General features: G+C 34.5%; 3 protein-coding genes across 5 annotated transcripts; 2 read left to right on the forward strand and 1 right to left on the reverse strand.

The window, feature by feature from the left end:
* The first annotated feature begins 13 nt into the window (after window positions 1-13).
* Window positions 14-6,443, forward strand: LOC116348738 (katanin p60 ATPase-containing subunit A-like 1). 3 transcript variants are annotated; one of them, XM_031779837.1, is made up of 7 exons: window positions 14-124; window positions 416-573; window positions 3,296-3,576; window positions 4,735-5,342; window positions 5,474-5,876; window positions 5,958-6,084; window positions 6,151-6,443. In XM_031779837.1, exons 1-7 carry the CDS (start codon window positions 104-106, stop codon window positions 6,347-6,349), a joined length of 1,797 nt encoding a protein of 598 aa, XP_031635697.1. In that variant the 5' UTR covers window positions 14-103; the 3' UTR covers window positions 6,350-6,443. The 3 variants fall into 3 exon arrangements, with proteins under 3 accessions (XP_031635697.1, XP_031635698.1, XP_031635696.1); XM_031779838.1 differs by lacking the exon at window positions 14-124 and having other exon boundaries at window positions 243-573; XM_031779836.1 differs by lacking the exons at window positions 14-124; window positions 416-573 and adding an exon at window positions 1,114-1,623.
* A 2,661-nt stretch (window positions 6,444-9,104) lies between these two features.
* On the forward strand, window positions 9,105-10,111 carry LOC116348895. The gene is made up of 4 exons (XM_031780093.1): window positions 9,105-9,299; window positions 9,483-9,563; window positions 9,629-9,685; window positions 9,754-10,111. The coding sequence occupies exons 1-4, from the start codon at window positions 9,231-9,233 to the stop codon at window positions 9,976-9,978; spliced, it is 432 nt and encodes a 143-aa protein (XP_031635953.1). The 5' UTR covers window positions 9,105-9,230; the 3' UTR covers window positions 9,979-10,111.
* Window positions 10,112-10,180: 69 nt separating this feature from the next.
* LOC116348894 lies at window positions 10,181-11,936 on the reverse strand. Its single transcript, XM_031780092.1, has 4 exons — window positions 11,675-11,936; window positions 11,100-11,436; window positions 10,878-10,947; window positions 10,181-10,808 (listed from the first exon to the last, which is right to left on the reverse strand). The coding sequence occupies exons 1-4, from the start codon at window positions 11,684-11,686 to the stop codon at window positions 10,460-10,462; spliced, it is 768 nt and encodes a 255-aa protein (XP_031635952.1). The 5' UTR covers window positions 11,687-11,936; the 3' UTR covers window positions 10,181-10,459.
* Window positions 11,937-15,017: the final 3,081 nt, after the last annotated feature.

The raw sequence follows: 15,017 nt of genomic DNA on the forward strand, positions 1-15,017 counted from the left end.
GAAATATTCATATTAACACTGTTGACATTGTTCGTAATTTTGGCATAGATGCGCATGTTTTTACAGTAAAATCTTACGATGGTACAGTAATAACAGCATCCCCATGACAGCAACACATACAAAGGTACGTTGATACTGTGTGAGAGTAGATAGACCTTCAAATATCGTGCACATATGATTTCATTGAGAAAAAAAGTCGACCATTCTATATAAGTCGAATCGATGCCAATTTGACAGTTCATCTGAATACTGCGTTTTCAACAACATGTATCTCTTGATATATTTTCCAAATATTACGATTAAAAGGGATATTAAGAACTATTGAAATAAATAGAAAACGTTCTGGAAGAACGAAAAGAAGTGATACACATTGAAATTAAAATTGAAACATAAATCGGTGTTTTGTTTTTTCCAGTCGAAAATGTTTGGCTCAAAATTGCGTAGTGGGATCGGCAATAATAGAGATGGCGATGAAACAATTCGACGAGTAACTCGGGAGAAAATTGTGGTTCGTGGAAATAAAACCATTCGCACGTTGGACTCAACTACATCATTTTTGCCACTCATTGAAAGGTAATTGAACATTTCTCCAATCAAATATATTTTGCTACGTTTTTTCTTCATTTTTTCTGGAGTCACCACCAGTGTGAAAATCTGTGTCTGGGCAACGTTTGATTGAATTTGGAGCATTTTGTATTGAAGCATATAATTTGCATACAAAAATCATATTCAATTATAATTGGTAAAAATGTAAATCATGAATAATAATAATAATAATTTTACCATTACGACTGTTTTCCTTATGTATATTCATGTTGGTTAGTCACTTCAACAGCTGGACAGGCACATCAAAAACTGTTACAATAGTAATTATGAGTCTTGTATTGAGAATGAAAGCAACAAATTCCAATTCTTATTGACGCAATGGCCAATGTTAATCCCATGCACACTTATAAGCACAGTGTTACCGAAATACAGACACACACAAACACACGCAAGACCACAAAACGCGTTTCGGCGTATACATTATTTGATTGTCGCTTCGTTTCCTTTGGCTACAAGGCGACGCTATAGAGAAAAAAGTGCCTTATTCCTATGCCATCGGTCATTTTTTCGTTTAGTTGAAACTTAGCCATCGTGGCATTCGTGTGGTTTATTATTTTTGTGTGCCTTTAAGGTGTTCGACTTTCTATACAACACGAAATTCGTACATTGGTTATAGTACACCACACGCCAAACGAATGCAACTAAATACTATTGTTGGACAAGTGCTCTTTTTTGGGGGGAGAAACAGTGAATTAATACAGTGAATAAATAATCAAAAACACATTATTGGTTTTTGTTGTGCAATGAAAAAATGATTGAACATTTTGATTTGATATCGGAGATTCCAACACCTCATCACTATAAAATGTTGCGCAGTTTTTCAACATCAAATCCATCGTTGCAGCAAACAAATCGAATTCCAACCGGAATTCCAGACGGTGGAATCGGAAACGTTTCGAATGTTAGCTCGGCAACGAGTACGAATAATAATGTTCAAGTTGAATATGAAGTGTCGGTGCCTGTGGTTCAATCATTTCGACACACACCATATCATTCACTGTGGAATCTTAATCAATGGTTTGTTTTGTTTATTTTGTTTGAAAACTTTGAAAAACGCGCATTTTCTTCTAAACTTAACAATGTAAATAATTGTGCAGGGAAAAAAATGTCTTTCTCAAAATTGAAAAAAAAAAAAAAAAATGCAAATAGTTTGACCAACTATTTCGTCCAATATTTAAAAGCAAACTATTTTAACAACATAATCGGTTTGGTGGAGTTCATTAAACCCTCGTCCACCGCTTCCATTCTATTTATGGTCATGTTTTGTCTAACAAACACTTATCAGGATGGTTGAATCAAAATTTGAAGTGTAAAATATGTGTCGATGAATGGAATGTGTGTGTATGTGATACGGATAAAGAAGGATAGTTGAAGCGCACGGCCACGGTCCCTGGGTGCAATGTCCTGTTAGGATAATGAATAAAATAGTAATCAAATAAAATGAAATAAAATCGATAGCATTTTAGTCGTGCATACTAATTGCGTGAGCCAAACATTGACGTTGACCAAACCAATTTCAACCGAACTGCCGTGTACTTAAAAATATGGGATAGTAATAAATCAAATAGAAATCGCACGCATTCATTTTCTTGTTCATGTAAAGAATGAAACAATGAAACATTTGTATTGGTTGTATTTCATATCGATAATATAATCTTTATTGCTGTGAAGTTTGTTGACCGAATATTGTAATTATTTTCGAATACGGAACAAAAAGAAGAGAAGAAGAAAAAAAAACTTCTAATCGTGTGCCGGCTTCAACGCGATGGCCTGTCTTGGGTAGTTTCTAATTGTAATTTCCCATTATTACCTTTGTATGGCATTTGAAATTGTGCCAAAGTTCGAAAGTCTTGATATATACAAAAATCACATTTTATATTCGCGAAATAATGTTTCATTTATGTTTAATACAACGGCGATAAATGTCGGCGAGACAGAAATATGATGGCAAAACGAAACTGATGTAATAATTCATGTCTGAAACAAAGGCGACCATATCAACGGATAGGTTGATTTGAATGCGATGTTTTTTCACTCGAAATTTATGACACCTTTTGGATTTTGTTTCATTTGATAGCGTGAGTCGTATACACTCTGACGAACGACAGGGCAGTAATAATAGAGCTTTATCAGTTCTATGGCAAATATCAAACAGCGAATTTCTGGATAAAATCGTGTTGATATACGATATAATCCAGCAGTGAGACGAATTACATACTATTTTGTCGAATTGGTTACTTTGTGTGGCATTTAACCCAAATTCCACTGTGGCATTTTTCGATTATGTTCGGTCGCTTTTTTTGGTTCCATCGGCTCACCACCGAAATGTATGTCGGTCTTTGCACTATAACATCAACGCAAGTTGAAGCAATTCTTTCCACTATATGTTTACACAAAAAAAAGCAATAAAAACCACGCACTATAATGAGGACATGATTAAAGTGAAAATGAACGTCACTTAAGCATGGGGTGCGTATGGCGAACACATTGATTGATGTGTTCAAAGTTTGAATTCATTGTTATAAAAATAACCCACTTTCGAGGCGATCGAACTACTCGACAACATGACTTTTGAAAATATTCAACAGCATGAATGAAATATTTTTGTTAATAATTTTTATGCAAATAAATATGATTCGTATCTTTTTTTATCTATTTTCAATATATTTTTGGGACGATGATTCGACAGCAATGTACAAAATGCGACAAGCTTTCAACATATGGCCCGGATGATGGATTCATTAATTTTAAATGAATTTCCGCCGTACACATTCACGAAAATAACAACGACCCATCGGCCAACGCGAACCAACAACGGCATGAATTCATCGAAATTATTGGCCAAATCAACGGCCAACATTGCAACTTCCACAGCAAACAACAACAATAATGCATCCGTTGCATCGGTGCTCGGAATGAACGGAAGCCTTCGACAATCTTCATCACAAAAAATTAAAGTTCCCATGCAAGGTACGGTCTCTTTTATTAAATTATCATCATTTATAGAGTAATTTCGCTTTGTTTATGTATTGTCCTTAATTTTTAAATCTTATCACACAAAACTAATGAAAACCAAAAGAGCCAGGATACATTAGGAAAACAAACATTGCATTCCGTTGAATGTTAAAATTATGGCCAATTTCATTTTAACGTCACATTAAAATTGAAATGAAGCACTGCAAAACTTTCGAAACAATTATATTATTAAACATTCAAGCTGCGTGTGTGTGTGGCTTGAACAGCAGGAGAGAAATGGGAACGGAAACGATTTGCACTACAAATCATATTCCACGCAATCGTTTTTTCCTTCTTCTTGGTTTAGTTTCATTACATACATGTTGCCTTATGCAATAAGTGGACGGTAAGTAAAAATTGCCGTAGTCTTCGTTCGTAGTTGTCGATGAAAACTTCTTTTCACGTGAGCCATAATGTGATGGAAATTGGATGGCATACCAAATCACGAAGGCTTTTAATCCTTCATTTTGTTTCAAATGTGTTGAATAATTTACGATTGGCTGGGTCATTGCTCTATCGAATCGAAAAAAAGGTGCTCGGGTGCATGGGATATAAATCTTATTCTCGCACCGTATGTGTTGTTGGGACATTTTTATGGAAATTCACGTTGAAATCTCGAATTCGCAACTACAGTGGAAAAAAATATCACCTGGATTTAATCAGGCTGTTTCATTTTACGAACAAAACTTTTCGGTCCCATCCACAACACAATTCAGTCCATATGGTTGGCTATGAGTTTCTTGCGTGTCGCTATATGCTCAACACTCTTCCACCAAACACTAAGTCATTAAAAATACGCACTTTTGTTCGATATTTTGCCCCATTCCATCGATGTCGCTTGAAGAATGAACGATCTAAAGAAACAAAAAGAAAACAATGCCACCAAAATATCGTTTCATTATGTTTATTCATGAAAGGGCTGTACAATGTACATTGTATAACTAAAATTAAAGGAAAAAAACCAAAGTAAAAAATTGCGGCATACTCAATTGGTAACAGACGTTTTATTTGTGTTTGGATTTTTATCAGTTTTTAATTAACATTTCGGTTTCACTGTTACAGTATACATACTAAATAAAGTGTTTTTTCTTTGTTTTTCTTTTTCTTTTGTAGAAGTGCAACCAATTCCGCGATACTCGCAACAAAGCGCAACACATACGGCAAACGGAAATAATCCAGCCGATAACCGTTGGATTTCGTCTTTGCGTCGTCGCGATCCGGAAATTCAACCAACTCTCCCTTCGATCAATAACAATCACAATCATAATAGCAACAGTTTTAGTTCGAATGGATCTGGTTCAATTGCATATACGTTAGATAAACGCGGTCGTAGCAGTAAAATATCGCCGACTTTACGAAAAAGTCGATCGATTGAACGAGCACGTGCGCGTAAAATGAAACTCAAAGAAAAACCAAAGAAATCATCTTCCGAAGAGAATGAAGATGATCCGGAAGCCACATCGATTGAAGAAAATTCCATGAATAGTTCACCGAAAGGTGTTCGAACTCGTGAAAAAGTCAAAGTTTTCAATACCACCGGATACGAATCACATTTGGTGGAGAGTTTGGAAAAGGATATTTTACAACGTAATCCGAGTATACAATGGAACGATGTTGCTGGACTTGTTGAAGCGAAGGCAATTCTACAGGAAGCAGTTGTATTGCCCATTATTATGCCCGAATTTTTCAAAGGAATACGACGACCGTGGAAAGGCATTTTGGTAACAGGCGTTTTATTTGTGCTTAGTTCTGAGCCAAGAATAGAAAATGCTATCGCTCTCTAGTTTTGAGTTTACATTTTGGTTTTGCTATTCTTTGTGATAAATGAATATTTTTTTCTTCATTTGTGTAGATGGTCGGTCCTCCCGGAACGGGAAAGACGATGTTGGCCAAAGCGGTGGCCACTGAATGTGGAACAACATTTTTCAACGTTTCATCGAGTACACTTACATCAAAATATCGTGGCGAAAGTGAGAAATTGGTTCGTTTACTGTTTGAAATGGCACGTTTTCATGCGCCCAGTACAATTTTCATCGATGAAATTGATTCGTTGTGTGCAAATCGTGGCACAGACACCGAACACGAAGCCAGTCGACGATTTAAAGCTGAGCTCTTAATTCAAATGGATGGTTTGAATGAATCGTTGAATGATGAAAAAGTAATTATGGTATTGGCTGCAACGAATCATCCTTGGGACATTGATGAAGCATTTCGCCGTCGATTCGAGAAGCGAATTTTCATTGGACTTCCAGATGGTATGATTTCGATTTCAGATTACGTTCAATTTGATCGTCATTTTTTTTTTCTCAATAATTTGTGCATGTGTTTATTTGCAGAGGAAACCCGAACTGCCTTACTTGCACTGTGCTTAAAGGGTGTCAATTTATCTAGTCATTTAGACACCAAAACAATATCAGATAAGTTAAACGGCTTCACTGGATCAGACATAACGAACGTGTGTCGGTGAGTAGTTGGTCAACTTATATTGGATGAGTTTCCCTTTCGAATGATTTATTGAATATGTTTTAGTGATGCGGCAATGATGTCAATGAGACGTAAAATAACCGGACGATCACCAGCTGAAATCAAACAGATTCGACGAGAAGAAGTTGATTTACCCGTTACGGAACAAGATTTTCATGATGCAGTACTACGGACCCGGAAATCAGTGTCAGCCAGCGATGTTACTAAATTCCAAAAATGGATGGAAGAGTTTGGAAGCGCTTAATACTGATTTAATTTTTTATTTTGAAATAAATTAAAAATTTGATCAATCATTTGGCATCACATTGACATAAAAAAATATATGCATTTGATTTCTTTGCCTCATTTTTCTATTCCATTTTAGCTAAATTAACTTTCATTTTACTGACTTTTAAATTAGAAAAAATTAATGCTTCTTTTTGTTGAATACTGATATTTATACGAAAATAAAGGAAATGACGTTACACCTTACTTGTTTGGTTTATATATCAATAAAAAAGGACCGGATGGTATTGACTGAATGTATGTGTATACTGAATCATACATAGTTCAAGTAGGCATTTTTACCAATCATACATTATAGATAAAAAATCTATCATACGTCAATGAATTGACTTCCATCATTGATTCGTTTCATCATAGCGGCATACCAAATGACTTTTATATGAAAATCATATTGCTTATTCGATTCTGTTTGTCAACAACTAAATACATTCCAGAACCGGCGACCGCTTCATACGCACTCAACTCACCATCCGTCAATAGTAAACCCAATGTTGTTTTTCCACTATTCGTATTTCCCAATATTAATGGAATATCTTTTTGTTTGCCAAATCGAAATTATTCACTTTCCGTTTGTAGAAATTTTAAAATCGATATTGCCGACACCTTTGACGAATTGTTTGATGCACCATCTTGTTCGGTTGTTACATGGTTGATTAGACGCGGTTTATCATTTATAGATATTTCATTTGTAACACAATATGTTAGCAATTTTAACAAAATACACAAACGAAAATACATTGCTTTGATTTTATTTGGCTTCACCATTTATTTTCTCAACATTTTTCCATTGATTTTCAAATAAAAAATAACTACTTCATTTCAGACTGAATAATTTTGTGTGCACGCTTAAGCGTCTATGGTATTTATAAAAATGACCATTGAAGCGTCTACATTTACTCTATCGCAATATTGGCAGACATGTGTACATTATGTGATCGGTCTTATCTCTCTTTTTTTTTCATTTATACAAAACTTACATACATGCACACGTATTTTATCTGGCGTCTATTTTTGTGTAATTAAAGGCCAAATTCATTGAGAATTAAGTTGTATGATTCATGAAAAAACAATTGGAAGAAATAGCGTAAAAGGAATATTTGATAAATGGAAGTTCCTGAAATTTAATCAGAACATGTCTTGTAAAACGGCTCATATGTTGAAAGTCCTCATCGTTGTTTGTTACATTAAGTTTTATCAATTGTACGCTCCACATGGTGTACGCACTCAAAAAGTAATTTGTATCATGAACTTTATGATAGACTTCGTTCAACATGCTTTGTTTACCATTCGTGTCTTTTTTCATCGCATAACTTATTAGTAATAAGTTATTACAACATTTTCATCGACAGAATTGTAATAAAATCGTGAATCACATTGATAATAACTATTCGAAATCATGGCCATTGTAACACCAAAATTGCTCATTTCATTGTCCAGTTCGGTTTGAATGCTTTCGCTTTTGGCTTTAAACCGAATGCCAATTTCGTTGAATTTTACAGCATTTTGATTCAATCCCTTTGTAATATCGACATTTATAATATAACAATTTATCGATCTCATTTTTAAAATTGCGATTCTTATTCTTCCATACATAAAATGGTGGTGCTGTCGAAGAATTTTCGCTGCCAAATTCAACATTTCGATATATTTCACGGTCGTGTTTTCCAATCAAAATCTTTGACTGTTTCAATAGTTTGCGCAAGTCTTCGATTTGTATGGTTGCCGTTTGTAGAAATGCTTCGGTGTCTTCGATATCAAAATTATTGGGCAATTTGTATCGGCCAATGTATTCGCTTGCAAATGGAAACGTATGTTATAATGTTATAACTTATTATCGCTTCATATTGATCTAATATACGATTTGTTTGGATCATTTTACGCAGTCTAGTTAATGCATCGTTCATTCGATTATCATCGGTGACAAGTGAACCAGCGATCGGATGCGATTCGGATGTAACGCCCACAATGAATGCAATCAATTTTGAATTCTCGAAACAAATTCCCTTGAATACTTTATGAAACAAATTCCCAATGTGGCTCCTCATTAGGTGGCGTCCCTGCGCAGTACTTAACAGTGTTATTTACATTGTTGTTTTCTTCACATTCATACGTGGGCAAAAGCCTTAATCAATCGAATAATTATCTTCGCAATATTTGAAAAACAAAAACGGCCCATGTATGGTTCAAACCAGTACAATAGTCGGAGACTCGCATACTCAACTATAGTTATTTACTAACTATACTAGACTGAGTAGACACGTTATTGTTAGTAAAAGAAATATCAGAACTAATCTGAACAAAAAACCATTACGGAAAAATATCAATTAAAATAACACATCACTCAAAAAAAATTTCTTTATTTTAGCTCAATTCAAATGAGTATATTCCTCAAAATTGTATTCGAACGTTTTGCAGAATATTTCCGTGTAAAATGAATGAATAAAAATATATGTTCAAATATTAATATTTATTTTATTCTGTTTTCACAAAAGTTAACGCGAAATTGATTGAGAATGACTTTGGATAATACCTTTTGTAAGAAAACGAAAATCTTCTCAATAAAATGTTGTGTTTATTTTCTGCGGAAAGTGTATCATAGCGCTTGTTCATTAGCATATATTTACACAGCTTTTTACATTTCTATTGGCACAATTAATTTACTTTTTTCGAGAATTTCTGCGAAATGATCAAATAGTCTTTTTTCTGTCGACAAGTCGATACCGATTCGAATCATTCTCTCCCTATAAAAGGCGTTTGAATCCAAGAGAAAAATGATCAGTTGACTTGGTGCAATCAAAGTATTGAAACAGTGGTTTAATCATTATAATTATTGTGCAAAAATGAAGGGAATTTTCTTATTATTATCTGGCGTCTTGTGCATTGCTGCCCTAGAAGCGCAAAATGAAGCGGTAAGCTAATTAATCAAAATTGAAATGACATTACATTCCGTTTTGGTCAGTTGACACTGAACAAAGTTTTTTTACTACAAGTGAAATAATAACACGACAAAGCAAATGATTAATAATTACAAAACAGAATATATTTGATTGCAGTAAATAATTTGATATTAACTTTTACAAATATTCCAACAGGAAGGCAGTTTCTTATCAAAATGTATGGACGAATCTCATATGGATTTAAATAAACTCAGAGATCTCGATGGTAAATATGCGGTAAAGAAACGATTTTGAAAATTAAGTTGTTTTGTTTAAAAATATGATAGATATATATTTTTCAGGATGACATTTTATCGGAACCAGAAAGAAACCTCTTTTGCTGCCTTTTCCAACCCTTTGTAATGTCGAATAAATTCTTAAATTATGGATAACATTTGATGAACAAATATTTCTTTCCTTCATTTAGATAACGGAAGGTGGAGAGCTGAATAGTAAAAAAATTGTAGATTTTTTGAACCAAATGTATACTAAATCGGATAACAATGATGTGGTGAATTCAGTTGTGAAAACATGCGAATCAAAGAAAACGACCAATTTGAGAGACTTATGCGACAAAACTGCTCCATACATTCAATGTGTCTTTACTGGCATACGTGATCGACTTAAGGATGTGCCCCAGAAAAGTGCATAGTTTAATTTATTTCCATTTAATTCCAAAAGATTTTTATTTGCTCATTGAAATGCTTACCTCTTTGTAGCTAGATAAATAGATTGATGTTTCAAGCACAAGAATAAAACACACTTCTTCTTTTTTGTCATTTAAACGCCTAATATTTTCTTGAATATTTGCAATGCATTGCGTATTGTTGACATTGTTCAGTGTTAGTGTTGAATTGATCCGTTAATTAGGTAATTGTTTATTATAAATCAACATTTACAGTCAAAAACAGATATGTGTGCGTAAGACAATTTCTAAGAAATCGAATCATTTTTCCATCTTAACTACTTCTTATGAATCGATCCGATTGGAGGCAGTGCACCTCTGTTACGTACAACTGTCTCACAATATTACAACAAAATTAATAACAAATAAATGCCTAACTTAACAAATCAAATTGCTGGCAAATGTGGTCACCATGCAATTAAGTCTCCGTATGCTCAATGTAAATGTTTCATACTCTTCGCATTTTATATGTATTATCGTTCGAAAGCGGAAGATATTCATTGGTATTCAAACTCAAATCAACTGGTCCGTTCACCATTTGCATGCCATGATTTGGACGGAAGTAAGTTAGATAATTGCTTGAGTAACTTCCAAGCGGATTCGATAATGTCGACGAATACCCATTACCTAAACCGCTGCTGTATGCATTTGACGGTTGCGAATATGAATGATGTGGCAGGGCATATGGTGAATTTGAATTTGCCTGAGCCGCTGGACCGGTCACAGATGGACTATACGGATTATTAAAACCCGATATGTAAGGACTGATTGGAACTATCAACGGACGCGTTGGAATTCTGGAAAAAAATATTCACGTAAAAGCTTATTAAAATCAAATTGACTGTTTGAATAAATCGATTCATTACAATTGAAGATATTGAATTGGGCCTTGTTGCGCATTATGAGGTAAATATTGCATTAATACTGGCGTCGGACCTGAAAAGTATTTTTTTTAATTAATTAGCGTTAAGCTTCATTAATCACCATCGATGAATAAATCGTTTTGTAATTGTTTAATTGTAAACAAACGACTCAGCAAAGTGAAATGAATTAATTGTTTTTTTTTCTCCATGCCAAAGCAATTTTACCTGCACCAATACCGCCCGAAGGAACATTTTGTGGATTAACTGAAATGAAATATCCACCGGTTGGTGATGTTGGTTGTGTGTAAACATTGTGTGGTTGAGTAATCGATGTAAATTCGGGTGTCTGTACTCTTGTGTACGATGTTTGACCATTTCCACTTTGCACTTGTTGTTGCGATTGTTGTTTGCCGCCACTGTCCTGACTAGATTGCAACGAATTCAGGTGAGCAGACGTTCCAACCGCTGTCGAAGCAGATCGAATTGATGTTTTACGTGTATCATCCGCCACATTATTTGTACAAAGTGCCAAAGACACCAAGTTTAAAAAGCACAACGTCAACTAAATTCAAATAGAAACACACACAAGATGATGAAAAGAAAATTGAATTTATGAAAAGTATGTGGCACTTTCAAGCAAAAAAAAAAGAATTTCACAACGAAAAAATCCAATTTTCCAACATTCTTTTTTTTCTGCTTCATTTTTGGTTTCGTTTTTCATCTGAAGTAGAAAGTAAACACATGCATTTTTTTGTTTCGCATGAATCTCACAATTTCAATCATTTTTATATGAACATTACCAATTTCTTCATTTCAATCAATTAACTCCTGGCTTGATTCGTTTCACCAAAATTATTTTCACATCAACACAATTCAATAAACCGTAATTGAAAACAAATGTGCGCTCTTCAATTCAATTGTATGAAAACACGTTGGAATACACGTTAAACTTTAAAACAAAATAAAAATCAACTAAGAAAATGCAATAAAACTCCAAATTGGTTTCGCTGACTGATGAGCTATGTTGCTCGTGTGTGTTTCGATATCAAATGCTGGCTGCACTTGTTGCAACGATGTCTTTTATATAGGCTTACGCTGCACCGAAAAAATTGCATTAGCCGCTATCGTTGCACACACCAGCATGAACTTGAACTACATCGTTTTCTATTTGCGACGATCGTAGTCGTCGTCTTCGTCGTTGTTGTTGTTGTCTGTGATATCAAAATTGCCATCGAAAATGGTTTGGCTTCGCTCTTCACATTTGGCACTCGTTTCATTCATTCGCATTCATTCGCATAGTCACGATTGCTGCAAGCGCACATCTCAATTGCATTAGGCGATAGTGATGGTGGTGGTGGTGGTGTTGGTGCAAAAATACATCAATAATAAGACATCGTCGAAGAGCGACAAACTTGCACCGACAAATCGAAAAAAGAAATGGCGGTGGTATTGCATCAAAGCTCAACTATGATTTAATGAAACTCGATTGGCCTGTGTGACTTTTTTCTTTCTTTCTTTCTCTCTTTTCGCTTGTTTAATTTAAATGAATAAAAAAATAAAATAATTTTCTTCGATACATTTTTCGAAGTAAACAACGATCGACAAGTTGTCGAACGGCGCTGGAATTGCTGGTTTAATTGGTGACTAAACGCAAACACACATATATATTCAAATACGAATGATTGGTATTTGATTCAATCACATTTTGTAGGGGTTCAATGAATTTACCGTATTTAATTGTATTTTTCCCTAAGTTTTTCGCTTCAATGTGGATACCATTACGACTTTGCTTAATTTTCATTTTCATATTTTATGGCGTAGGCATGGCATGGCACGTAGAACACGTTTTGATCAATTTTGGAATGATATGTGCGAGACAAACCAACATTGTCAGGCTCGTTGCAAACAAGATCAATGAACGGTTGCACTGTTTCTTCTCTTTTTTTTTGTCGCGTTTAACAAATATTTATATTTGTTGCGTTACATTCGTAATGTCAATGTTGATCGTAAATTTTCATTCATGAAGATTACTCATGAACTGATAAAAAAAGTAAAATTACGCAACCCTATACCATGAATTACATCGAACTTCCGATATGCAGCTCAACATAATGTTCGGTTTGTAATTGTATGCAAAAAAAAATACGCAAAAAAAATTATACCGTGGCAAAAAATGTCTATATATGCAAATGCCGCCCGCGGTTTGGTTTGCGTTCACTTCTTTGTTGTGTGTACGTCAAACACAAGAATGATGAATTCAACTGTGCGAGAAGCTCTTCCTCTTTTCAGCTTTGATATGAAACTTCTGATTCGCTCATTTTCAGTACATTAAAGAGAAATCTCTTTTTATTTTGTGTCTCATTCAATCTGCATCTGGAGAATCATCAAATTGGCAACTCAAGTGTCAAAGCTTTGTAAATGTCACTGTTAACACCGTTGTTGGATTTGCACTTGAGTGTTTCGATTTCGCATCATTTCAATAAACAAATGTAATCGCTTGTTATGTGTGTGTCCAAAAATGGTAAAAGTACACACGTATCAAATGTCGGAAGATTTGCACAAAACCACAGACGGTGGAAAACAAATTTGCACTGTTTAAATTGTGTAAATCAACGGTGCATTTTCTTTCAATTCAAGTGAAGTGAAGAGAAAAAAAATAGTGTTGCAGCGTTTAATGAACGTACGCATTTCTTGATTGAAAACGAAAGCCAATTGAAACTTGTTTCAGATGTAGCGATAGATAGCATGATCATTGTTATTTATGGTATTTTCTCATCTGGTGGTGTGTCTCGTAAGCGTGTATATGTCGTGTGAATATGTGTGCATGTGTGGTTTTATTGCCGTTTCAATGATCGCGATGTGTATCTTGTTCGAATGCTTATTCAAGACAACAAACAAAACCGATTGTTATTATTGGAAGTAGTATCGATGTACGCACTTTCAAGGCAATGCAAAATGTTGACGGGAATTGTAAATGGTGAATAAATTGATAACAATGGGAATAAACAAGAGTGAATGCAATCCTTTTTTGATAGAATGCACTGTCGACAAATCGTGTGGAAATGTATCGAATGTCGATTTTTTTTTTCAATTTGCTCTCGAATTAATGCCATGATTTTTTTTTGTATCTCCAATATCGCGATGCACGTATACGAATAACAACCGCCGAATCGCTTATGCCTTGAATATGTGGTGTGAGTGTGAGCATGTAAAGAGAGTATACTCGATGCATTAATTACGTGAATCAACGTTGAAAATGCACCATTTTTATTCCATCATTTATATAATTTTCATTTTTATTATTGTTATTATTATTTTCGTCTGCGTGTGTAATGTGAACAAACCGAATGCAAAGACGGTGATCTGAAGGTATTCACCGTTACCGGCGGCCATTTAGTACGGCCGTCGCTTGTTTTAATCTTAATCATACTTCTTTTGGAGTGTCAAAAAGGTGCAGTGTCAATGAACCAATGTTACATAATGCGATTTCGATCGGAGAAGCAATGAAAAACATTTGATCACTGCTATTATTTTATAATTTTCAATTCTGATAACTTGTCAAACATGGCAAATTTAATAAAAAAAACTGTTCCGGAATCGTGTAGATTTTCTCACGAAATCCTATGCGAGCAAAAATGAAGAAATGGTGATTCGAAACGATGTATATACATGCACAATTTGGTTTTATTAACTGTACTACCAATGTTTTGTGCATTTTTTCGAAAACTGAATTTACCGTATTTACTTGCATCGAATTGTCAGCGATCACATTTTGCACCGTACGTAATCCGTTCATTTAATTTCACTTTCGATTTGAACTTGTTTTTCTTACCTTCATCATCAGTGTTGTGGTTGCTGCTGCTTTATTTCTACCTCGTTATATTGAGTATGAGCGTTTTTATCGACGTTGATATGGATAGCTAAATTCATGTTCATGATCATGATCTCAATTGATATATATTTTCCACATGCAATCGATCGCTTTCGTTTCTTGTTTTACCGTTCGCATTCTGTAATCTTTTTTTTTCTTCTCTGTTGAATATGCCGTAACACGTGCACACTGAAAACGGCCACTCAATTCTGCACATGATAAACAATTGATTGTAAAATGATGAACTGAAATTGCAATGATGAAGTATCGGA

This window comes from Contarinia nasturtii, unplaced genomic scaffold (genome assembly GCF_009176525.2).
Source record: "Contarinia nasturtii isolate CC-2019 unplaced genomic scaffold, AAFC_CNas_1.1 Cnas_scaffold_2678, whole genome shotgun sequence".
Taxonomy (NCBI): Eukaryota; Metazoa; Arthropoda; class Insecta; order Diptera; family Cecidomyiidae; genus Contarinia; species Contarinia nasturtii.